Genomic DNA, 21,970 nt, shown 5'->3' with positions numbered 1-21,970 from the left:
CGTATAACTGGAACGACAGCTTTGAATACTGTTGGAGCCTCTTTTGTGACTCTTGGATTCGACTCAACACAAGGTACAAGCATGACGGGCAAGAATCCCTTTCCTACATCTCTCGAACCTTCCGACGTGAAGGAAGCTACCTTGACGGTCGAGCATGCAATCGCTCCTGAGGAACATGAGAAGATCTTCGGCACCCGATACGATTTCGGTGGGGAGGGAACGCTCCCTCCCCCGCCCAAGCTCAGCCCGGAGGAGGAACTCAGGCTGTATAGGAAGATCGATCGGCGACTGATGCCCATTCTCGTACGTCCTCTTCTTATCCCTCGTTCTCGGAAGGAGTGCTGACTTCTCTGGAATAAAATAGAGCTTGATGTATCTCTTGAGTTTCCTGGACCGTGGAAATATCGGAAATGCCAAGATTGCCGGTTTGACCACCGATCTGGGCCTCGTTGGGAACAAGTACAACATCGCTCTCACAATGTTCTTCGTGGTATGTCCTTATTGCCCAACGCTGAATGTTGGCAAGGAAAGACTCATTGTTGCTGGATATGTAGCCTTATTGTATCTTCGAATGCCCAGCCAACCTCGTCCTCAAGAAATTCCGTCCCTCGCGCTGGCTCCCCGGCATCGCCATCGTTTGGGGAATCGTCATGACCTGCATGGGGCTCGTCTCTACATATGGGCAGCTCGTCGCTGTTCGTGTCTGTCTAGGCGTAGCTGAAGCCGGTCTCTTCCCCGGCGTCGTCTATTACCTGACTCTGTGGTATCCGAGATATATGGTGCAATATAGGATTGGACTGTTCTTCGGTGCAGCGACGATTGCAGGCGCATTTAGCGGGTTGTTGGCTTATGGGATTGAGCATATGGCAGGTGTGGGAGGAAAAGATGGCTGGAGCTGGATTTTCGTAAGATTCTTGTCTTGTTGTGTCATCTTCTGGGGATGCAGAACTGAAGAAAGACAGATCTTGGAGGGATTGGCGACGATCCTTGTGGGCATCCTTGCCTTCTTCGTTTTGGTGGATTTCCCTGTGACAGCGAAATTCCTGACTCCGGAGGAGCGTGCGTATGCCGTGTGGAAGAAAAGTGTGTCTTCCTCTTCATTCCTGAGCCGCTCTGGAATGCGGACGTCGACAATTGCTAATGTGAAGCACAGAGTTCGACAATTCCAGTGTTGGCGAGGAGGAGCACTTTGAGCTACGATACCTGGTGCAGTGTTTCACTGACTGGCAGGTCTACATACACATCTTGGTGTACATGTCTGTAATCACTCCTCGTGAGTCTTTCACTGATCTCTCAAGGTTGTGTGGAACGCGACTGACCTGGAGGGCAGTCTACGGTATTTCGCTGTTCTTGCCCTCTATCATCAACAATTTCGGGTATTCCACAGCGGTCAGCCAGCTACTGACCGTGCCCTGCTACGTCTTCGCCAGTACGTGTTCCCAAGGCGTTCCTGCGGTCAAAACATTGAACCGTCCACAGCGATTGTCCTTCTCCTTTTCGCACATTTCTCCGATCGGCATGGTATTCGCTCTCCGTTCATCCTTGCAGGGTTATGTATGCTCGCCATCGGATTCGGGATCAACATCTCCTCCGCACCCAGTGGGGCGAAGTACTTTGGCACCTTCCTATGTGTCGCCGGCAGTTATGCGCCTTTCCCCGGCGTGATAGCATGGCTGGGAAACAACTTGAGTGGGCAGTACAAACGAGGTACGTCTGTGACATGAGCCTTCGCGGTCCAAGCTGACGCAGACATGGCTAGGTGCCGGAATGGCGCTCCACATCGGCATCGGAAATTTCGCCGGTGCGATCGCCTCGAATATCTTCCGCACACAGGATGCGCCACGCTACATACTAGGCCATGCCCTCGAGTTGATGTTCGTCGGCATCGGCTTCATCAGCGTGCCAACAGTTGTCCTCATCTACATGCACATCGACAAAAAGCGCGATGAGATGATGAGGGAGATCGATGCTGCTGGGGGCATTCACGCGAGGTATAGCGAGGAGGAGATCAGGAGCATGGGGGATAAGAGTCCCGATTTTAGGTATACGTTATAGTTCGAGCGTGGGAAACGGTCTTGAAAACGTGGATGTGGACATAAGAAGCCTGTATAATGTGTCATGATCCTCTTGACGAATGAGATGCTTTACTTTCTGGCACCGCGATTTTTTACTTGGTGCAAGCTCCTCCATTATGGTGCTTCTCCTCAACCTAAGGCGACAGTCTGAATACTGGCTTCAAAACTCGAATCCGGGCAGACACGAAGTCCGGCGTGTCCCCGGCTCTACACGTGCACGAATAAGTTTTTCACAATGATAGCGCTCCCTCGGTGCTTGAACACTTGCTTAAGTAAGAGCGTAGTCAATATTGCACCAATGAAGAACCCCAGAGAGAAGGGCGCCGGTGTAATGACGCATGCAGGGGATCCGGTGAGAGTCCGAGGTGTTGACGCGCCTCACGAGGGGAAGCCAAGCCTATCTTCCAACTCTCAACTGCTCGGGACGGCCATGCCGAAAACAATTGCAACTTTGACCAATCATTACTTCATTAATCAGGCAATGTTCACGGCACGGAGCATGCCTTATCGAGCCAGTGGGATGGTGTAAACGGCTAGCATGCCAGAGACGGAGAAACAAGCGCAACGACACCTTCAGCATGGAGGGATTACTTGGGTTTGTCCGGGTTCGCTCAGTGTTGCTGCCTATTACTTGCTTCCTCCTTATCTTTTACTTCTTTCACAGATTCGTAATCCAAATGGATAGCTAGCTATATAATGCTGAAAGGATCCATTGTCACCGGCGTCGACATTGTTGGAAGCAGCCATGCTCGCATCAGTCCTCCCTGGTCTTGCCTGCCTTGCCCTCGCGGCGGGTGCCACCGCTACGCAACCGCAGGCGCGCGATGTCTCTAGCATTTCTGTTGGCCCGTACTGGGTTGATGTGCCTGTTGACCACTTTGGTGGCTACAATGCTACGTACAAGAACCGCTACTGGGTCAATGCGACCTACTACAAGCCGGGTGGTCCTGTTGTCTGTGCGCACATCTTCAATTCACCTACCGCTGAGGACGTACCCTTACATTGCTTCCAGTGTTCGACTCTGGGGAGCAAGATGCCGAGCCCTTGCTTGAATACTACCTCCAAGACTACCACGGCATATCTGCGGCCATGGAGACTGCGAAACAGTTCGGCGGTGTCGCGATCCTCTGGGAGCACCGCTACTACGGGAAGAGTCTGCCGTTCCCCGTCAACGCGAACACGGCCGGTGCTCAGTATCAGTATCTTACGACAGAGCAGGCCCTCGAGGACGTCGTCTTCTTTGCGAAGCAGTTCTCAGTCGATGGGATTAGTGACAGCCTGAAGCCGGGTGACACGCCGTGGATCTGGGTTGGAGGGAGTTATCCTGGTGCTAGAGGTGCTGTGAGTTGATCGTAACATCCGGTCGATCCTCAGATACTGAGCATATTAGCTTATTCGAGTTCGCAATCCCGAAATTTTCTACGCTGTTTGGGCCTCCAGTGCTGTTGTCCAGGCTCAGGTCGACTTCTGGCAATACTACGCCCAAGCAGAACGTTCCATGACTCGCAACTGCTCAGCCGACTGGGTTGCTGTCAACAAGTACACCGACACCGTTCTGGCACAGAACACGACCGATGCTACGTATCTAAAGTATCGCATCTTGCGCGCGACTGCCGGGAAGCCGGGAGGAAATTCCACTCTCGCGGATAAGGTAACATGGGCGCAGGCTGAAGCCCTGTCCTGGAGCTCTGCCGCATCCCAGCTACGTGTTGCGCTTGGCTCCTACCAGTACTTTGGATTCCAGGCTAGCATTCTCCCCTTCTGCGATCTGGTGGAGACCATGAACGATACGGCCGCCCTTACGTGGGACAACAGCGATATGAGCATCCAGGCACCACTCTCGTCGGAGGCCGGAATTGCTGCAACATACGGGATTGATCGCGCCGTGGATGCATGGCTTACAGCAATCTGGGAGCTCGATCGTGATTCCCTCCCTCCCTCTCCTTTGCCTAGTGATCCTACCGGCCAAAGCTGGACATGGCAGTACTGCACCGAGTGGGGCTACTACCAGCGCGCGAACCCCGACAACCCGCACAACATTATCTCGGTCACAAGGACATACGACAGCTTCCAGTCTGGTTGTATGACACACTTCCCTAACTCGACCGGGTTCATGCCGTCGACGCCCAACATCGATGCGATCAACAAATACGGTGGCTGGAACATGACGCCGTCGAATATCCTTTTCACCAATGGCCAATTCGACCCCTGGCGCAGCGTCACAATGGATTCCCCTGAGCCCGCTGCACCTCACAGGAATGTGACGACCGTCATTCCAAAGTGCAACACCCCACCAGCGAACAACGATGTCTTCGGCATCACTCACGCCAACATGGTGCACGTCTCGGACCTGCGCGTCCTACTGACGCCCGACGCTAACCATACAAACTTGCACACCGTCGGGTTCTATTCGCCCATTGCCACCGAACCGTTCTATTCCGGTATGGGTCTTTTCAGCATGGCGCTGCGCGAATGGTTGCCTTGCTTCGAGAAGCATTGCGTGTAGATCTACTCTTAAGAATGGACTTGTTAAAACCAAATGTCCAAACTAGATGACGTTATTATTGTTTGTGCCTGGAAACCGGCATTGACATTGCCGTTTTTATGTGCGGCTTTATCCGACCCTGACAGCGACGAGTTCGGGGTCATAATAGCCTGACAGCGCCCCCTTGTGGCAAGCACACTTTCCTGCATACCATCGCGCCCCTTTTTATCTCTCCATATCCTTATTGCTTTTCTTGTTCGTTCTGGTACTAGCTGAAGCTACATATCCGTCATGATCAATGCTTTTGACCGTCCTGGTCACACCTTCATTCCTCGACAGTCGCCCCTGGAGTTCCAAGTAGATCCGTCATCATGCTCTCTTATGGGTCCAACAGCAATTGTTGTCCAGCTATTCATGGGCGCGCTGGTTCTTCTCTCCCTCGTATACAAGCGACAACGAGAGCGACCGATGCGGGCATGGCGGATATGGGCATTTGATGTGGGGAAGCAAGTCATTGGGCAAGCAACCGTCCACGTCACCAACATCATCATTTCCTGGATCGGTGCAAGCAATGGCACCGAAACAAATGCATGTTCATGGTATCTAGTAAATATTTTGGTAGATACGACTATCGGTACGTGAGGGTCACATTATGCTGCTTTCCTGCTGACAGGAGTACAGGTGTCGGTCTGATCTATGTGGCCCTGCACGGCCTCACGAATGTTCTCTCCGAACGACTCCGGATACCCGGGCTCGTATCGGGAGAGTATGGAAACCCACCTCAATGGTCCTTCTTTTTCCGGCAGCTCGTCGTCTATCTCTTCTCGCTCGCGTTTATGAAAGTGATCGTGCTCGGCCTGTTCGCCCTCGTACCCGAAATCATGCGTCTCGGGGACTGGATGCTCGAGTGGACCGCCTCGAACTGGGCCTTACAAGTTATCCTCGTTATGGGAATCGTTCCGATAACCATGAATGTCATCCAATTCTGGCTTATCGACAGCATCGTTATGAGCAAAATTATCCCGTTCGCATCTAATCCCGTACCGGTGACGGACGACTTGCACGAGCCGTTGATGTACGACGATGTACCGGAGAGAGACTTTGATGATGAGGGAGCTACGTTAACCGGAAAGAGGATCTTGGACGATCTTGAAGCTCAGCGCGGGAATGGGAATGAAGGGAAGGTTCGCGCACCGACGACGACTCGGTCTCCGCCGCCGACAGACAGGCGCAGCTCGAGCACAACTGAGTCCTACAATCTCCGACCTATATCGAGGGAGAATAGTAACCACGCAGGGTCGAGCACGAACGCTGGCTTTAAGGTGCCAAAGCTGCACTTGACGAAGCCGAGTGGGGATTGGCAGACGAAGGGAAACGCGGATTGGGAGTGGAACGCGCAGGATGAGTGGGGGGAAGATCCATTCGATGGGGAAGCGCAGGGGAGCAAAGATGTGAAGGCGAACGGGTTGGGCAAGAAGGGAGCGGCGGCCGTGCAGGATACGGACGACGCTGCGGATGATGCTTGGGAGAGCATGGATGGGCTAGATGGACCCAAAGCACGGTAGCTGGATGCATCAGTACGACGCGTGCTGAGATCTGTTTGGTGAGCTGCGTGACATACGGTAAAAGGCGTGCGCGGTAGGCCACGCCCAGCAGAGTGTATGTGTAATGTGTATCATTACGTTTTACGGAAAGCACATATATACCAAACACTGCATATATGCTACACATGCCCAACCAACACCGCACGATACCTACGCCGCAGCCTCGACCGTCGTAGCCTCGGCCAGTAGAGCTGCGCCCACACTCTCGACGACGGCCTTGCTATCGCTGGTCTTATCAGTTGCCGGTCGTTCTCGCCTGGTCTTGAGCACGCTGAGCACACCGATGAGCCCCTCCCGCCATGTGTTCGTCCGTTCCTCGAGTCGTTCCCATTCGGCTTGCTCAAATGCTCGTACGGCGGAACGGTACACTCGGAAGCACTTGGTGGTTTGGCTGAGCTTGCCAGCAACGAGCCCAACTCGGATAGCAGCTATTACGGTCGGCTCGACCTCGTCGTCCGAGATACTGAGGGATTTGCTGATCAACGCGTAGGGGATGTCGGACGTGCCTGAGGGAGAGTCGGGGAGGAACTGCGAGGCGAGGGAGGAGAGGGCGAGCAATCGCAGCTTGTTCTCCAATGCGGACTTGTCCAGCCCTGATTCGCCCAGAGTGCTGGAATGCGCCGAAACCCATTCGGTCCATTCGCCCATACCGCCGCGCCAGAAGATACGAAGAAGAGAAAAGAGAGGATGTGATTTGATGGTGGCGACGGCGGGCGCTTCCATGATCGCGTCGAAGGAGTAGACAAAAGGAAGAGAGAGGGCTTTGCTGATGGTGGTTAATGCGACGTCAGTGGCTGATGAGTCTGTTGGGGGAAGGATGGTCAATCGGCGGATGAGGAAAGTATATGCTTCCTCTCTGTAAAACCAAGGTAAGAAACGAATATAACACAGGTACTAGTGACGTACGGTTGTCCGGATTTCTCCAATGCCTCTGCGATTTGCAGTAACAGGGTGGCCTTTTCGTCCACTCCTACCTCCCACTCCGCGAGCCAGCCCTCGACGTCGCTCTTCGATACCTGTAGCAACCCGACCTCTCCATTCTCTGATGCTACTTGAAGCAGTGTCTTATATGCGTGTAGACGCACAGCAGAATAGGCCGGTACGACGTTGAACAGGTTCGATATAATACGGTACTTGACGGACGATGTCTGGCCTGGCGCAGCAGCGATTTGCGCCAGTAGAGGGTCAACTTGTTCCACAATCCCCGGTTCTGTCGCTGGCCAGAGGGAGATGATGTGTGCGAAAAGGAGATTGAAGAAGCCCTCTTGCTCGCGCTCTGACCCTTCTCCCAATCCCTTGACGCCTGCCACGACCATCCGCACGGTCTGTTGCTTCCGCTCCTCATCTTCTGCGATAGGCTTGCCACCTGCTGGGGTAAGAAGAACATCTTGGTACGGCTTTATATATGCTATCCGGTCATCTTGTGAGAGTCCTCGTGCCAGATAGTTAACGAGTTCTTGAATCTACGCCATACTGTCAAGGCTTTCTCTGCATTTTGCACGCGACTGACTGACCTGTTCTTGGAAAGTTCCCTCAGAAAATATGATGACCGAGTCTCCAGAAGCCATGTTGAGCCGTCAGATAGAAAGAGATATCGACGTCTTCTGTTCACTGTTGAGCGCTCAACAACGATGACTAGTGCGTGGAATACTTGATTGCCATGGCCCACTCACTTTTTTCGGCTTTCACGTCGAAATGCCTCCGAGAATAAAGAAGCTCCCTTGTGCACAGCCACTCCCTGACCATGTGCTGCGCCTGACATGTGTGTGATCCTCAAAACCGTTTCCACCGTCGCACACGTCGTATCCACGCCTCCTCCTCACGAAGCGCCCATCACCATCACCACCGATATTTTGTATAATTACCCCTCTTGTTCGATACCTTTATTGTTCGGCGATCCTTACTTTTTATTGCCACTAGAACGCCATGTGGGGTCGAGGACCATCTCGTCAAGGGCAGCAGCCTTACTCATACGTCCCAAACGATCCTCCACAGCGCACCTCGCCCTATGGTAATTCCCCAAATCCTCCGTCTGCACCACTCTCGAGCAATACCAAGCCATATGAAACACCCTACGTGCATACGGGATACGAGAAGCGCGGTGGGGGCACGCATTATGCGGAACCCAACGGAGGAGGGAACTCTGTGTGAGTCAATGACTCCTTTCCACCTGGTCCGCCCTGACGAAGCGACAATTGCAGCGTCCATGTAGTAACATCACCAAACGATGAGTTGGCTCTATCCAACTGCGTTATTGTTAACCCCCAAGAATGGCGTGGCGTCCAGTATGCGTACATGAATCGCAAGTTCCCCGTCAAGTTCCGGTGGGTTTGGATATTCCATGCGTAATAAGAGACGCTAATATCGCAACTAGATACGATGACACCGGCAAAATACACCCAGGTCAAGTGGGCTGCTCATCTATTCAGCGTCAATGGATGGCTCTCTCCGCACGGGGTGACCAGGCCGAGCTTGAGCCATTGAATCCTGCAGATCTTGGCCCCAGCATCTACCTCGGAGGGCTCGACCTTGAGGTCGGCTTCAACCTGTCAAAGCGCAGAGATGTTGAGGAACAGTTCGATTCAGAGGACATGGCGAGGTCGTTCATCCGAGTATGCAGATGGCTCTCTTCATTTGTATCATGCTGAACGGTGAACAGGCATTCAATGAACTCATCATCTCAATTGGCCAGATCCTTATATGGGACTACCACGGACATGTCCTCAAGGTCTGGGTCAAGTCTTTGCATGTGGTTGACCTGGGATCCCTCCAACCCCAGAAAGGCCAGCGAGCACGAGGTGGCTCCATTGGAGCCGTAGGAGCCTCCAGCTTGCATTTCGGCATCCTGAACGACCAGACTGACATTGCAATTATGAAGGCGCCTGATAGTGCAATCAAAATCAGATCATCTGCCAAGAAGTACATCCTTTTCGGTTTACCTTTTCGGGGATTTGACTAATTGGCAACATAGGGCAGCACCTAATGCTATTCTTGCGCCCAACTTCAAGTTTGAAGATATGGGCATTGGCGGTCTAGACTCTGAGTTTACTGCCATCTTCCGTCGTGCCTTCGCGAGTCGTGTCTTCCCACCTGGCCTGGTTGAGAAAATGGGCATCCAACACGTCAAGGGTATCCTACTATATGGCCCCCCCGGTACTGGAAAGACGCTTATGGCTCGCCAAATTGGAAAGATGTTGAATGCGCGCGAGCCAAAGATCGTCAACGGCCCTGAGATATTGAATAAGTACGTCGGCGCCAGTGAGGAGAACATCCGTAAACTGTTCGCAGATGCGGAGAAGGAGTACAAGGAGAAGGCCGAGGATTCCGGCCTGCATATCATCATCTTTGATGAGTTGGACGCCATCTGCAAGCAGCGTGGTTCGACAAATAACGGTACTGGTGTTGGTGACTCTGTTGTCAACCAGCTTCTCTCCAAGGTGGGAAACTTGTGTTGTCCCTCGTATATGTCTCATATTTCTTTATAGATGGATGGTGTCGATCAGCTCAACAACATTCTCATCATTGGTATGACCAACCGTCTGGATATGATCGATGAGGCTCTTCTGCGGCCCGGTCGTCTAGAGGTTCACATGGAGATTTCCTTGCCTGACGAGAGAGGCCGACTGCAGATTCTCAACATCCACACATCCAAAATGCGTACCAACGGTGTCCTGGACAAGGATGTCGACCTAGGCGAGCTCGCAGCGGTCACCAAGAATTTCAGCGGTGCCGAGATCAACGGTCTGATCAAGAGCGCGTCGTCTTTCGCGTTCAACCGGCACGTCAAGGTCGGCACCATGGCTGGCATTGGTGACGATATTGAGGACCTGCGCGTGAACCGTTCCGACTTCCTGCAAGCCCTCGATGAAGTACATCCATTGTATGGTATCTCCGAGGAGGAGCTTTCGTCTGTCGTTCAGAATGGCATCATCCACTATGACGCCGTTGTGGACGAGATCCTCAATGACGGACGACTTTTCATCGAGCAGGTGCGGACATCACAACGTACACCACTCGTCAGCATTCTTTTACACGGACCTCCTGGGAGTGGCAAGACCGCTTTGGCGGCTACGATCGCCATGGCCAGCGAGTTCCCCTTCATCAAGATCATCTCACCCGACCAGATGGTTGGCTTCTCTGAAAGTCAAAAGATTGCTGCAATCGCGAAAACGTTCAGCGATAGCTACAAGAGCCCTCTCAGTGTCATCGTTGTGGACCAGATCGAACGGCTGATTGACTGGGTGTCTATCGGGCCCAGGTTCTCCAACGGTGTCGTCCAGACGCTAACGGTGTTGATGGGCAAGCGGCCACCTAAAGAGCGCCGCCTTTTGGTCATTGCAACTACTTCATCCCGGCCCCTGATTACGGAAATCGAGATGGCCGACGTGTTTGACTCTGAGATACGCGTGCCGCCAATCTCTGACTCCAAAGCCCTGGACACGGTGATCCGGGAATTGAAGCTTTTCGGTTCCGAGGCGGAGTATCGTTATGCGATGGAGAAACTGAGGCAGGCAGGTCTTACTGGAGAAGGACATTTGAACATCGGTATCAAGAAGTTGTTGAGCGTTGTAGAGATGGCACGGCAGGAACCGGAGGCGGTGGCAGACCGTTTGGTGCAGGCGTTGATGCAGCTAGCGCCTCCTCCAGGTACCATGATTGTCTAATTATTCGTATTAGATGTACGCATTCGGGAGGTATTGGCAATGGGGAACATGTTCTTCACAACAGTGCAGCGATTAGTTGTTCGACTGGCGACTTGTAATTTGTGCGCAGCCTGTTTTTATTCCGCCGCGGATAAAGAGAAGCGATGCGCGGACACGGAAGCAACTGAAGCCGCGGTTGCGTATGCCCTCGACCGACTCGTCCTCGCCGTCTGCTGGTTTGAGCACACCGTCTGCTATACTTTTTATTATCTGCCATCACGAACATGTCTATGTACGACCCATTGGGAAGTGAGGCTGCGGCGCCGACGTGGGGAAGTCCTACCCATTCCCGGTCACCCAGTCCGGAAGCGCCCAGACGTTCAGCTCCTCTACCTCCGGCGCCTCTCATCACGGACAAGATTCCTCAAATATACGGGCAGCCCGAACCTGGCCTCATCACACCGCAGAATAGTGCTGTGAATGGAGAGCGACTGGAGAGACCAGATCAATATCTTCGCGTGAGGATCACCGCGCTCGACAGAAACAAAAAGGACATCTTGATCCGACTGGACGCTCAAGTGGGTATATTCGCTGCACGCGACCGGTTCGGTCACTGATGGACTGGAATAGACCAATCTTCCGAATTTCAGCGGACAAACATATCGCAATATATCTCGCTCGTATGGCGAGTTCCAACGATTCGCGGAGACGATCATCATAAGCTGTCCACAGACGATCGTGCCTGCCCTTCCACTTGCTCAGACATCGGCACCCTCAGATGAAGAGGGTACGTGCAGCTGTTACATTGGGCATTTCCCCTCGATTTTACAATACTGTTATAGATGATCGACTAGTAAAGCATGCGATTCAAAAGTGGATCACACGTATATGCGAAAATCCTGTGATTCTGCAGGACGAGGAATTACGGTCATTTATCGAATCAGACTTTGGTGTAAGCTCCCCCGCACTTTTCCACAAGATGCATTACTCATGGAATTTTAGTATCAACCAAATGTCAGAATAAAAAAGAAATCAACTGGCGGTGCTCTCTCGATCCTTAGGCGCAATGTCCCCGATGACGACAAGGACCTCGCCAACGCTCGCTTAGATCTGACCCGGCTTGAGATGCAATTCTCAGAAACCGCAAAAGCGATGGATAAGCTGAGCAAAGCAAAGAAGGGTACGTGTCATGCACTGAATACCAAGTGATGTTCCTCAATTATGGTGTAGCTCTCGCGGCAGCGTACTCAGAGTTGGGGACCAAATTGATCAGTGTTGCCACCGCTGAGCAGCATCAAGGGCTTGCTACAGCTGAGAGGAAGTTTGGCAGAGTTTGGCATGCCGCCGGAGATATTATTAACTCCGAGGTGCGCTCCTCCCTTATTTCCCATTGTTCTTGCTGACCTTTGGCTAGGCTGCCGCAGAATGCGTTATCTTGGGCGACTCGCTCGGGTATCAGGGAATGAATGCCAGATCTGCTAAGGAGACGCTCATCCAGCGGACGCAGGTTTTGGAGGAGTATCAGTCGGCAGTGAAGAACACAATCGCCAAGCGGAGGGCGATAGAGCGGCTAAGGGCGAGCTCAAACATCCGACCAGACAAGGTCGATGAAGCTGTGGAAGAACTAGATGAAGTACGTCCTAGTGTGCACTATAAGAAAGTGCCCCCTTAACCCCGTATACAGGCAACCAAGCAAGAGGACATGCTCTCGAAACGCGTGCACGGCATGGGCCAGAACTTGCATCAAGCACTTGCGACCCACTCTCGACACGCGCATGAGGATGTGACGTTGTCGCTAGCAGAGCACGCCCGAGCCAACATCTTGTATGAGCGCCAAGTACTACGAGAGCTCGAGACTCTGCGACCCGATCTGCGGGCGATAACTAAGAAACCCATCCCTGCGCCCGTAATCGCTCCACCTCCAACGAATGGCGCCTCTGTTGTTCCTACTCCAACGGTTGTGCCACAGACAGCGCCTCTTGCTTCCTCGTCGTCAGTGCATCAGCAGCGACCATATCCTGCGAGTGGGAGCCAGACTGGCCCTATGAGCGGGCAGTTTACTTCCCAGCAGCCGACACCCACACAACCAATCTATTCGCCTCTTCCCGGCCCTTCAACCAGTGACCCGCTCAGCGCTTCACCGCGCCCAGGGGCAAGCAGGGTGAATGTACTAGCAAGGAGTGTACAGATCGAGAAGCCACGGTTGGATCCGAGGGAAGCAGCGAGTAAGCTGGCGAACTTCCTGTGAGCATGCGGCGTGAGAATGGGATGAGGACGGAGATAGGATACCAGACACTGCTATATCTGCTGTTTTGTACGGTCGTGATCATTATATGACAAAATTGGACTACTCCTGCTACTCCTGTGGCCTGGGTGTCATATCAGCTGACTCAATCATGGTTACTTTGGGAAGGAGAAGTTTGGAATACAGCTATTGTCGCCGGCGTTCTGACCTTTTGGTGCTACTTGTGTGGTATAAAACCTACAACAAGTTATGCTTCATCTCTCGGGATCGTCAACCACGGGACGTGCTTGTTCAAGGGAAGCAATGCAGCAGCGACTCTCCTCCCCTCCTCAAGTAAGAGGTTATACGTCGAACACGCATTCCTCTGCGACGGTATCAGCTGGCATAACGATCCACAACGTGGAGAACATACTGTATCCATGAAATCTACTTGTATGCCCATTTCGTTCAGGTACGTCCGCACGCTCGGAGGCGGGAGGATCAGACTCCTCCCAGTCCCAAACAGCAGGATCTCTTCTCCGAAGTTCAGCAGGCTTTTATGCCGGAATGAAAGGCCTCACCAGGTCGAGGTACGACAACCTCCAACAAGCCCCACGTCTCCTTACCCCAACCTTTCCAGCTCCCTCCTGCAGGAGGAGGGTCCCACAGGAACGCTCGGCCGTTTAGGAGGATCGCGGGGCCTCTGAGGACGAGCCCGTCTGAGAGCTCCACACCGGAGGACGTGATTTGCGCGACGGAGAGGGCGGCGAGCGGTGGTGCGAGGATATTCTCTAATGTGCTTTGCCGTCGTATGAGATGGGCAGTGGAAGATGTGGACCGTAGAATGTTAGGCAGTATTGGCCGGGAAAGAGGACGGGCATTTTGTACTAGATGTGGGAGAGTGCGAGGGAACATCTTTGTCGAAGTAAAGTGCAAGGGTCCGGCAGGGAATTTTGGTTGTAACCGGTCGAAAGTGAACATGAACAATGCTAACGCGGTGGACAATATGTATCTAACTATTTATTGCGCGTGATTGTACAAATGGATTGCTTGATATCATCAAGGTTAAATTGTTTTCCAGCAGAATTGAGTCATCACCGTGTGAGCACCTCAATTCCATCCTCACGGATGAGCACCATATGTTCTGCCTGAGCGCTTCTTGCTCCTGTCTGCGCCTCGAGTGAGTACGCATTTCGTGGTGGTATTAGTATATAAATCGGAATAGAACGTACTTCGGTGGAGACGGTCCATCCATCTGGCCACAGCCAACCTCTTGCATCTTCGTCGTCGACGATACACGGCTGCGGCAACAGATCAGCCATCATGCACCTTTTCCGACAAGAAAGCGGAAGACAGTTATCAATCCCGGAGAACAAGAACATCACGACTCACCTCAATAGTGAAGCACATCCCCTGGGACATCCTTCCTGGCTCGTCATTGTCATGATGCAGGATCCAAGGCGGCCTATGGAACACCATCCCTATTCCGTGTCCCGAAAACTGGCGGTTCACGCGCATCCCTGGATACCGCTCTCGAATGCACTCTTCTATCGATGCGCCGATGTTCCTGAAATGCTGGCCATGGCGACAGGCTTTGATGCCCGCTTCAAGCGCATCCTCGGCGGCGCGGACCAGCTCCCGGCCTCGAGGGTCAACGTTGCCCACAAGGAACGTTGCGGAGGTGTCGCCATGCCACCCATGAAGGAATACTGTAACGTCGACATTGACGATGTCCCCGTCTTCGAGTGGGCGGGCGTCGGGTATGCCATGAGCAATGACGTTGTTCACGCTTGTGCAGATGGACTTCGGGAAACCGTGGTATGCTAATGGGGAGGGATAGGCGCCGTGGGAACAGATGAACTCGTGGAGCTTGGCGTCTAGCTCGTCTGTTGTGAGGCCGGGCTAACATACGGGAATGAGCGCAAACACAAGGTCAAAGACAAAAGACTTACTTTCACTAGTTCCCTCGCCTTCTGCAGCGTCTTTTTGGCCAGCACTGCAGCTGCCCTCACCCCTTGCTCCTCCGAGCTCACCGATACAAATCCATCGTCTTCCGGCCTTGGTTCGTACCCCTCCTCGTTACCCACATAGGGCGGTTTCAGTGTTAACCCCGGAACAGGTCGTACAGGTATGTGCTTTACGCCTTGCTTGTAGGGCGGCTTGGGAAGGAGGATCATATACCCGGTCTGCATATGACGGGAAAGGGCAGCCAGTGAGGGGTCGTCCAAGTCCGCATCTGAGTGGTCTTCCTCAACGACAAGCCGCTTGTTGTCCTTGTTGCTGGGATCCCGTACGACGTGCGTGGGCTGAGCGAAGACGCCAGACTGGACCTTGGATGGTGAGCTCGAGAGGCACCGTGCGTTTGTCAAGGTCCTTGAGGAGGCCAGTGTGGAACGACTTGTATACCGCAAAAGCCCAGTTAGATAACGCTCCATGCTACCACCATCTGTACTAAATAGACCGCTTGCCCGTAGAAGACGCTTAAGAGAGCAACGGCAGATTGCGCGAGGAGATGGCCGTCGGAAGCGCCCTCGTCGTCGTCAAACCCTGAATGACCGTGCTGGCTGTCATTTCACTTGTCAAGTCTAACACCTCCCGTGTGGGTTGAAGACCATCACATACCACATACCACAGCGCAGCGAAGACAGCGAACCCAGAGGCAGGACAGCGTAAAAATACAAGGATGTCGTCCGACGTACGTTGATCGTCGGTCTCGTCTATCCATCCATCCTGCTGATCGTCTCGTGCTCATCTCTGTTGCTGCTCTCACTACTTCTTGACTGGACTTGTGCACATATTCACAGCCAAACGCTCCCATTTGCTGGTACTACCAGAACGGAAACTGCAGATACGGAAATTTCTGCCGGAATAGGCACGTCGCTCCCGCCGCCCAATCATCGAACTTTAACTGTCTGTAACGTATTGGCCCTCCGCGTCGTCTTTCTGACTAGAACGCAGCCGTGGGACCCAGCAGCATGCAACCGAGTGGAAGTTCTGCGTTTGGGAATCCTGGACCTAGCAGCGGCGCGTTTGGCAGCCAATCCTCTGGGAACGCTTTTGGCGCCACTGGCTTTGGGAGCAGTAGCAATCCCACACCGTTTGCCAGTTCGTCGAATGCCTTTGGAGGGAGTACCAACCCCACAACAACTGGCAATGCTGCGCCCGCTCAGACATCCCATGGGACGGCGGTCTTCGAGTGCGTACCCCTCTCATTCCATGCCACCAACTCTTACACCTCTCAGTCCTCAAGCGTTGGTGAGGACTATGCCGCTCGACATGCGTGATTATCTGCACGGCAGCATGTGGCCTCTTACTTCCTACGCTGTATTCAAGTTCGAGTCTTCTATCCTCGAAGGCCTTGATACCTCACCCGAGGAGGTAAGGTTGCAGTATTACCAGCTGAGGAACACCCCCGGCGGATTACAGCAGTTTGTGCGTAATTTCTCTACTTCGGTCCTTCTAGGCCCCTTGCTAACGAGTGCATATAGGAATCTATGTGGAACAGCGCGTACAGTAACGCCAGATCGCAATACTCCGACGACCCCCACCGGCTGGCCCAAATGCTCACAGAAGCCGACAGGAGACACAAAGCGCGTTTAGCCCAGTCCCAACCGGGCCCTACGTCCGCTTTTGGACCTGGAGGCATGGGTGCTCCGCAGAGCGCTTTCGGCCCTGGAGGTTCTGGGATGCCTCAGCAACAGAGCGCATTCTCCCAGCCACAGCAGAACGCGTTCGGCCAGCCGGTGGTACAGTCGGCATTCGGCCCTGGTGGGCAGGGCGCACCTCAGTTGAACGCGTTTGGACAGCCTCAGCCGAGCACATTCAGTCAGCCTCAGCAGAACGCTTTCGGTCAACCCCAGCAGAACGCCTTTACCCAACCCCAGCAGTCGGCCTTTGGCCCTGGTGGAATAGGCCCGGCGCAGAGTACCTTCGGTCAGCCTCAGCCAACGACGAATGCATTCGGTCAGCCTCAGCCAGTCATAAATGCCTTTGGTCAACCTCAGCCGACAAATGCTTTCGGTCAACCGCAGCCAGTGCAGAACGCGTTCACCCAGGCACAACCAGCGCAGAACGCCTTTGGCCAGCCGCAACCAACACCAAACGTTTTCGGCCAGCCTCAGGTGCCCCAGAACACTTTTGGCCAGCCTCAGCCTGCTCAGTCAGCTTTCGGTTCCGGTGGTAGTGGCCAACCACAACAGACCGGCTTTGGCGCGGCGCCTACCGCCCCTACCAGCTTCGGACAGCCTCAACAGCAGCAACAGTCCAATGAACCGAAGATGTCGATCAAGTTCCGGCAACGACCGCTCGTGCCCAACTTTATCGTTCCATTCCCAGAGAAAGAGGCATGGACCCCTGGGCCTGTGCCATCGTTCGACTCTCATGCTGGTAGCTTATTGCCTGCTGAGGTCAGGGCCAAGTACAAGAGGCCGACGTGGCCTGAGACGGACGCTGCGCGGAAGAACGTTGTAGATGCATCGGCTGCTGTGCCTGAGGAGTTAAGGAAGGAGTGCGAGGATGTCTGGAAAGCGGACAAATTCGACTACGGAAAAATTCCTGGGATTCCACCACCTAGCGCGTACCGATGAAAGGGCATATTGGATATTGTTACACCGTGCGTAGTTGTATACATGCATGGGAGGAGAGGGTAATTAATTCGGACCGATGAATTGGTAGAGTATCCCTCGCACCAGGCGAGACAGATGAGCGGAGTCGTGCTAAAGCACATAAGTTTCTGCGTTCCGACTCTCCAGTATACCCTACATACCTGATACGAATTCTGTAATGATACCTGTCAGCTCTGTTAATGTGTGTGTACATAATGGGATGCTTACCATGACCATAGCCATCCCAATAGCGGCTAGAACTGCGTCTCCACGAGGCACCCTGAACATCAGTTTTCGGCTTCTCAACATGCCCCAGGCACTCTCCAATGCCTTGGGCAACACATACATCGCCAGCTCTCCACGGCGCTTCCTCTTTTCGATGAACAGTGAGGCACATGTCATGAACCCTCCGAGCCAGAATGAGAAACGCGATGCAAAGAATTTCTTGAGAATCTCTGGCGTGCCGGGACGAAGATACAATTGATGCTTTAGACAGTGCCAACCTAGACCCACAGATTAGACTTCATAGGACGTCTCGCTCAAAGAAACAGACTTTGATAGATCACGACGAAGACACCGAGGAAAGAGCAACTTCTGGCAATACCGCCAGCTGTCTTCAACAGACTAAGCAGAGGTTGTTGCATGAATCTCTTCGGTCTGAATAATAGTGCCGGAATGAGGTGTAGGGCGGTGTACACAGGTGCCATCCATTTGGCGACCTCAATGAAACGGTCAAGTGGGACATCCCAGCATGAATCAACCCATGGATGGACAGCCTCGCTGTTCGCATACAGAGTGGGAAGGTGAGCAGTAACATCTTGACAGAATGAATCAGAGCTTACCACAGCCCAAATGGCGGACCAAAGTCACCTTGCTCCAGGGCTTTGGCGATATCGATGTTGATCAGCTTCTTATTCCCGAGTGTTGTCGTCTATCTCGGTGTTAACCTTTTGCTGTATATTTTCGATGTAATACTTACCGGCTTATCCCTTTGTGTTCTCATCCACGTCAGATCCCACCTCCCCTCTCTCTTCGCATGACGATTGATGAGCACGGCTTCTTTGGATACCTTGCTCGCATTCCGGATCCACTCGTTGTACCCCCTTGGAATCGTTTCCGGTCGCAAAACGAAAGCATACATGATCTGACCACAGGCCAGACCAAAGGTCAGAACCGCGCCGTGGGGTATGACGAGATTGTGAGCCAGTACAACGGCCTGAAGACCACTGCAGTAAAGTAAGGCCCTTTCCCCCTGCCTGCAGTGTGTAGATCTCGTACCGAACGAAAACTTGTTGAGCGATCATAATCCTCCTATGCTTTTTCTCAAATAACAGACCCAAGGAGCTGATAGCACCAGCAAGCATTGTTTCAAATCTTGTTGGATGCAGCTCAGCTGTCCAGTCTGGAGACCTTCGCCCACTGCCCTCCTCTTCGTTATTCGGAGTACCAGGGATATCCTTCGGAGTTGCGTTGGTGGACGCGGTTGCGAGAGTTTGTTGTCGCAGGAGAGGGAGGCCGTTTAAGAAGAGCTTATATAATCCAACGAATGAACCTGTTTGTGCCTCTAATTAGTTCAAGTACCGCTACAGGGCCTTAAAAGTTTTACCGAGCATGGCTCCGAACCTGAGAGAGTCCTCCCCAAATATGGCATGTATGACCATTTGTATGCGCAGTTTCTTTGTGCGCCATGCTTTGAATAACATAAGAACTAGATTGACTCCCGCGCGAATGCAAAATGCAAGCGTTCCTGCCCCTATGCCCCCGTACACTCAGGATAATATTCAGCGGACTTGAGTATAGACTCACGCGTGGCTCCTCTAGCGGCATGTCTCACAACATCCTCCCACCTTACTAACCTTCTCCTCTTCTCTCCACTAGGTCTCCATACAATCTTGGTTGCTTCTCTTTGGAACGCGGGATCTTGTGCAAGCACTATGAGGTTGTCGACGCTCCTGACTTTGGTGAGTCGGGCAAATGCGCTCCTGGGATCGAATGCAGCCTCGATGGACGAGAGCGTAAGAACACGCTGCAAGATTGGCCGTCGGCGTGCAGGAATAGCTGGAGGTGGTAGATTTGTCAAAGAGATTGGCAGTGGAAGAGGCAGCTGGACAACTGGTGGTGGTGGCACGTTAACCGGGTCCACAGGTGGATCGTCGGTGACATGCAGCGCCATCCCTCACGATGTGACTAGTTCTTGTGAACGGCCTGTGGCGGTTAGATAGCTCGTATGGAATTCACCACGTCATAGTGGACAGGAAGAAGGAAGTGAAAATACTGATATGTTCGAGGAGCAGAAGATCAAGGTAGGGGCCGGTATGTAGACTCCGCCATTAATGCGTTGGGGAAAGGGTCACCCCGCGTCACCTCCGGTTATTCCTTTTCGGCGGCCTCGGAGCCGAATGTTGGTCCGGCCGCTACGTAAATTAGGCGCTCTTGATATCGGCCTCCGCGTGGTCGCCACCATTCAATCCATCTCTGTTCTTGACATCGCCTTGCGCTGTCTAGAATGCCTGGTTTTTTTTGGCGATAACACGTTTGATGCTGAGCGAGGATCAAACAGTTGCAACATCATCCAATAGGATATCAAGGCCCCGAGTCCGAGGATCCGTTCGATCCAATACGACTCTGAGCTTTCTGTTGCCCTGTAGCAGCGCGTCTCAACCTTTGGATAATGCTGATGTCTACCCGATACGTGAGACGGTGATTATTCTCCTGGTTTTCCGGAGCTGAAATGCTGTATTATACAAATGCTCGCCGAGGACGCATGCTGCAGATCTCGAGCGTTGCAGCGTTTAACAATGCCACGACATGCGGTGCACGAAGAAAACTAGCCCAATAACTCTGCCTATCGCTCTAACATCAAGAAATAACGGTTTTCCAGTATCAGCTCCGAAGGCGGCACATCTGTCCAGTCCCACTCTGTCAAGCTCAGCATGCCAATCCTTGGGGTTCGGCTCTCCTCCCCATCGCCCCATCCATCGGAGAGCGTTTCCCTTTTCTGCTCAGCCTCGGGAGATGACAGCTTGACCTTCTGGTCAAGTTCAAGTGACTGCTTGCTTTTTTCGTCCAGGGATAGAATCTATCTTCCGGTCAGAGCTTACAGACACGAGAACTTTGCTACTTACCGGCGAAGTGCATACTGTAAGAAAAGCACCGACGAGGTTTTCTAGAAGGGCAAGCATGTTTTCGGTTTTGGCCCAAGATCCGACGACGGACGGTGGATATCTGAGCGTGGGGGCGAATAATCCAGCTTTGTAATGATCTTGGGCAAGATGGAATGTCGTCGAGTAAAGAGCTGACCGAGTCGACTACTGGTGTTGCAAGGAAGTGGGGGCAACATCCAAGGTCATAGTTATATAGTTCTCTAGTTCTATCAAGCATCAAGCCTCAGGCACCCTTTAGGCTTGTCCGTGGCGGCTCGGCCTACCGAATTTCTTATCCCGGCCTTCTAGACATCTGCTTTCCCTCGGGAAAAGCGTCACAATTGTATTAGATCGGGACATGATTGTTTCTCCACGGCCTGCACAGCCCGAGGTATGAGAAGTAGACTCTTCAACCACGGACAATTGGACGTAAACGCGGCTCGCTATCTGATAGCTGAAATAACGATATCAAACTCCTGATCGAGTACTGCCATGATACGTTTCTCGCACCGCAAGGATCACCATGTCCACCTTCTGATGACCTCTGGAAAGTTTTCCCTCTCCACGGTCGGAGACTTCGACCTGTGTACGCTCTTTCTCTTAAAAGAGGGGCCTTTCAATGCAAACAAGCCCACAACTGTAAAATAAAACACAAAAACGACCGACGTAGGAGTCGAACCTACAGTCTCATAGCATGGACTAAGTTCGAGCGCAGCGAGAACTGGGTCCACGCGTTCGAACTGTGACATCCCCGTTGAGTTCAAATCCCAAATTGGGAACAAAAAGCACGACCGACGTAGGACTCGAACCTACAAATCTCCTGATTACATGAATATCGTAGTCAGACGCCTTAACCATTGGGCCAGCCGGTCTTCGCAACCCTTTCTGAGGATTTAGCTAACATGTTCAGATTTAGGGAGCTGAAATTTTATGCTTGTCGACTCGACGTTTGTGCCAATAGTGGCAGTGCATGACCCTGGCGCAGCCTTAAGGCACAACAAATTGGTTCCATTAGGCTATCTATCCTAGAGGGAGATTAGGCCCCAATTCTTTACCTCTTTTCCCTAATTGACGACTCAACAGAAGCATCATATTTCGCCTTCTGAATTGAATTCTCTGTGTATCTGTTATCATAACTCCTCTCGTAGTGATATTATCAAAGCCGTCAACTAATCTCTTCATAAGCAAAGTC

At 52.8% G+C, this 21,970-nt stretch overlaps 11 protein-coding genes and 1 non-coding gene across 12 annotated transcripts; 6 read left to right on the top strand and 6 right to left on the bottom strand.

Moving 5' to 3' along the window:
• Nucleotides 1-81: 81 nt before the first annotated feature.
• DACRYDRAFT_44260 (MFS general substrate transporter) lies at nucleotides 82-2,055 on the top strand (the record flags this gene model as incomplete). Its single annotated transcript, XM_040774558.1, has 8 exons — nucleotides 82-303; nucleotides 365-494; nucleotides 580-905; nucleotides 963-1,087; nucleotides 1,149-1,273; nucleotides 1,331-1,429; nucleotides 1,480-1,707; nucleotides 1,760-2,055. The coding sequence occupies 8 exons, from the start codon at nucleotides 82-84 to the stop codon at nucleotides 2,053-2,055; spliced, it is 1,551 nt and encodes a 516-aa protein (XP_040633504.1).
• A 765-nt stretch (nucleotides 2,056-2,820) lies between these two features.
• On the top strand, nucleotides 2,821-4,581 carry DACRYDRAFT_13211 (peptidase S28; the record flags this gene model as incomplete). The annotated part of the gene is made up of 3 exons (XM_040770966.1): nucleotides 2,821-3,031; nucleotides 3,088-3,416; nucleotides 3,466-4,581. The coding sequence occupies 3 exons, from the start codon at nucleotides 2,821-2,823 to the stop codon at nucleotides 4,579-4,581; spliced, it is 1,656 nt and encodes a 551-aa protein (XP_040633503.1).
• A 270-nt stretch (nucleotides 4,582-4,851) lies between these two features.
• On the top strand, nucleotides 4,852-6,125 carry DACRYDRAFT_103553 (uncharacterized protein; the record flags this gene model as incomplete). The annotated part of the gene is made up of 2 exons (XM_040767777.1): nucleotides 4,852-5,194; nucleotides 5,242-6,125. The coding sequence occupies 2 exons, from the start codon at nucleotides 4,852-4,854 to the stop codon at nucleotides 6,123-6,125; spliced, it is 1,227 nt and encodes a 408-aa protein (XP_040633502.1).
• Nucleotides 6,126-6,227: 102 nt separating this feature from the next.
• DACRYDRAFT_92535 (uncharacterized protein) lies at nucleotides 6,228-7,777 on the bottom strand. Its single transcript, XM_040777083.1, has 3 exons — nucleotides 7,679-7,777; nucleotides 7,071-7,627; nucleotides 6,228-7,020 (listed from the first exon to the last, which is right to left on the bottom strand). The coding sequence occupies exons 1-3, from the start codon at nucleotides 7,730-7,732 to the stop codon at nucleotides 6,315-6,317; spliced, it is 1,317 nt and encodes a 438-aa protein (XP_040633501.1). The 5' UTR covers nucleotides 7,733-7,777; the 3' UTR covers nucleotides 6,228-6,314.
• A 225-nt stretch (nucleotides 7,778-8,002) lies between these two features.
• Nucleotides 8,003-10,866, top strand: DACRYDRAFT_19686 (AAA-domain-containing protein). The gene is made up of 6 exons (XM_040771617.1): nucleotides 8,003-8,311; nucleotides 8,366-8,488; nucleotides 8,539-8,776; nucleotides 8,824-9,083; nucleotides 9,136-9,601; nucleotides 9,650-10,866. The coding sequence occupies exons 1-6, from the start codon at nucleotides 8,091-8,093 to the stop codon at nucleotides 10,826-10,828; spliced, it is 2,487 nt and encodes an 828-aa protein (XP_040633500.1). The 5' UTR covers nucleotides 8,003-8,090; the 3' UTR covers nucleotides 10,829-10,866.
• A 207-nt stretch (nucleotides 10,867-11,073) lies between these two features.
• On the top strand, nucleotides 11,074-13,150 carry DACRYDRAFT_74130 (uncharacterized protein). Its single transcript, XM_040776051.1, has 7 exons — nucleotides 11,074-11,385; nucleotides 11,438-11,594; nucleotides 11,650-11,759; nucleotides 11,810-11,987; nucleotides 12,038-12,174; nucleotides 12,222-12,440; nucleotides 12,492-13,150. The coding sequence occupies exons 1-7, from the start codon at nucleotides 11,092-11,094 to the stop codon at nucleotides 13,053-13,055; spliced, it is 1,659 nt and encodes a 552-aa protein (XP_040633499.1). The 5' UTR covers nucleotides 11,074-11,091; the 3' UTR covers nucleotides 13,056-13,150.
• Nucleotides 13,151-13,299: 149 nt separating this feature from the next.
• Nucleotides 13,300-13,946, bottom strand: DACRYDRAFT_103549 (DUF498-domain-containing protein; the record flags this gene model as incomplete). Its single annotated transcript, XM_040767776.1, has 3 exons — nucleotides 13,300-13,416; nucleotides 13,465-13,565; nucleotides 13,613-13,946. The coding sequence occupies 3 exons, from the start codon at nucleotides 13,944-13,946 to the stop codon at nucleotides 13,300-13,302; spliced, it is 552 nt and encodes a 183-aa protein (XP_040633498.1).
• A 179-nt stretch (nucleotides 13,947-14,125) lies between these two features.
• DACRYDRAFT_44345 (methionyl aminopeptidase) lies at nucleotides 14,126-15,208 on the bottom strand (the record flags this gene model as incomplete). The annotated part of the gene is made up of 4 exons (XM_040774568.1): nucleotides 14,126-14,200; nucleotides 14,264-14,332; nucleotides 14,424-14,933; nucleotides 14,984-15,208. The coding sequence occupies 4 exons, from the start codon at nucleotides 15,206-15,208 to the stop codon at nucleotides 14,126-14,128; spliced, it is 879 nt and encodes a 292-aa protein (XP_040633497.1).
• A 798-nt stretch (nucleotides 15,209-16,006) lies between these two features.
• On the top strand, nucleotides 16,007-17,617 carry DACRYDRAFT_113266 (uncharacterized protein; the record flags this gene model as incomplete). Its single annotated transcript, XM_040769599.1, has 3 exons — nucleotides 16,007-16,227; nucleotides 16,274-16,463; nucleotides 16,520-17,617. 3 exons carry the CDS (start codon nucleotides 16,007-16,009, stop codon nucleotides 17,615-17,617), a joined length of 1,509 nt encoding a protein of 502 aa, XP_040633496.1.
• Nucleotides 17,618-17,680: 63 nt separating this feature from the next.
• Nucleotides 17,681-19,808, bottom strand: DACRYDRAFT_86254 (uncharacterized protein; the record flags this gene model as incomplete). The annotated part of the gene is made up of 8 exons (XM_040776768.1): nucleotides 17,681-17,746; nucleotides 17,864-18,138; nucleotides 18,189-18,415; nucleotides 18,478-18,566; nucleotides 18,615-18,861; nucleotides 18,914-19,187; nucleotides 19,242-19,388; nucleotides 19,442-19,808. 8 exons carry the CDS (start codon nucleotides 19,806-19,808, stop codon nucleotides 17,681-17,683), a joined length of 1,692 nt encoding a protein of 563 aa, XP_040633495.1.
• Nucleotides 19,809-20,480: 672 nt separating this feature from the next.
• DACRYDRAFT_103545 (uncharacterized protein) lies at nucleotides 20,481-20,817 on the bottom strand (the record flags this gene model as incomplete). The annotated part of the gene is made up of 2 exons (XM_040767775.1): nucleotides 20,481-20,714; nucleotides 20,761-20,817. 2 exons carry the CDS (start codon nucleotides 20,815-20,817, stop codon nucleotides 20,481-20,483), a joined length of 291 nt encoding a protein of 96 aa, XP_040633494.1.
• Nucleotides 20,818-21,566: 749 nt separating this feature from the next.
• Nucleotides 21,567-21,650, bottom strand: DACRYDRAFT_t3. Its single transcript has one exon. It is a non-coding gene; the product is annotated as a tRNA-Arg (tRNA).
• Between the last annotated feature and the right edge of the window lie 320 nt (nucleotides 21,651-21,970).

Source organism: Dacryopinax primogenitus (assembly GCF_000292625.1).
Source record: "Dacryopinax primogenitus strain DJM-731 SS1 chromosome Unknown DACRYscaffold_1, whole genome shotgun sequence".
Taxonomy (NCBI): Eukaryota; Fungi; Basidiomycota; class Dacrymycetes; order Dacrymycetales; family Dacrymycetaceae; genus Dacryopinax; species Dacryopinax primogenitus.
The sequence above is the reverse complement of the archived record's forward strand: the minus strand, read 5'-3'. Positions and strand labels throughout refer to the sequence as shown.

Coding starts and splice junctions, on each gene's coding strand:
- DACRYDRAFT_19686 (XM_040771617.1), top strand. CDS start 8,091: ATGTGGGGTCGAGGACCATCTCGTCAAGGGCAGCAGCCTTACTCATAC. Junction 8,312..8,365: donor AACGGAGGAGGGAACTCTGT/GTGAGTCAATGA, acceptor CGACAATTGCAG/CGTCCATGTAGTAACATCAC. Junction 9,602..9,649: donor TCAACCAGCTTCTCTCCAAG/GTGGGAAACTTG, acceptor ATTTCTTTATAG/ATGGATGGTGTCGATCAGCT.
- DACRYDRAFT_74130 (XM_040776051.1), top strand. CDS start 11,092: ATGTCTATGTACGACCCATTGGGAAGTGAGGCTGCGGCGCCGACGTGG. Junction 11,386..11,437: donor TGATCCGACTGGACGCTCAA/GTGGGTATATTC, acceptor GGACTGGAATAG/ACCAATCTTCCGAATTTCAG. Junction 12,441..12,491: donor CTGTGGAAGAACTAGATGAA/GTACGTCCTAGT, acceptor CCCCGTATACAG/GCAACCAAGCAAGAGGACAT.
- DACRYDRAFT_92535 (XM_040777083.1), bottom strand. CDS start 7,732: ATGGCTTCTGGAGACTCGGTCATCATATTTTCTGAGGGAACTTTCCAA. Junction 7,628..7,678: donor AGGGAACTTTCCAAGAACAG/GTCAGTCAGTCG, acceptor AGTATGGCGTAG/ATTCAAGAACTCGTTAACTA. Junction 7,021..7,070: donor TTGGAGAAATCCGGACAACC/GTACGTCACTAG, acceptor TTGGTTTTACAG/AGAGGAAGCATATACTTTCC.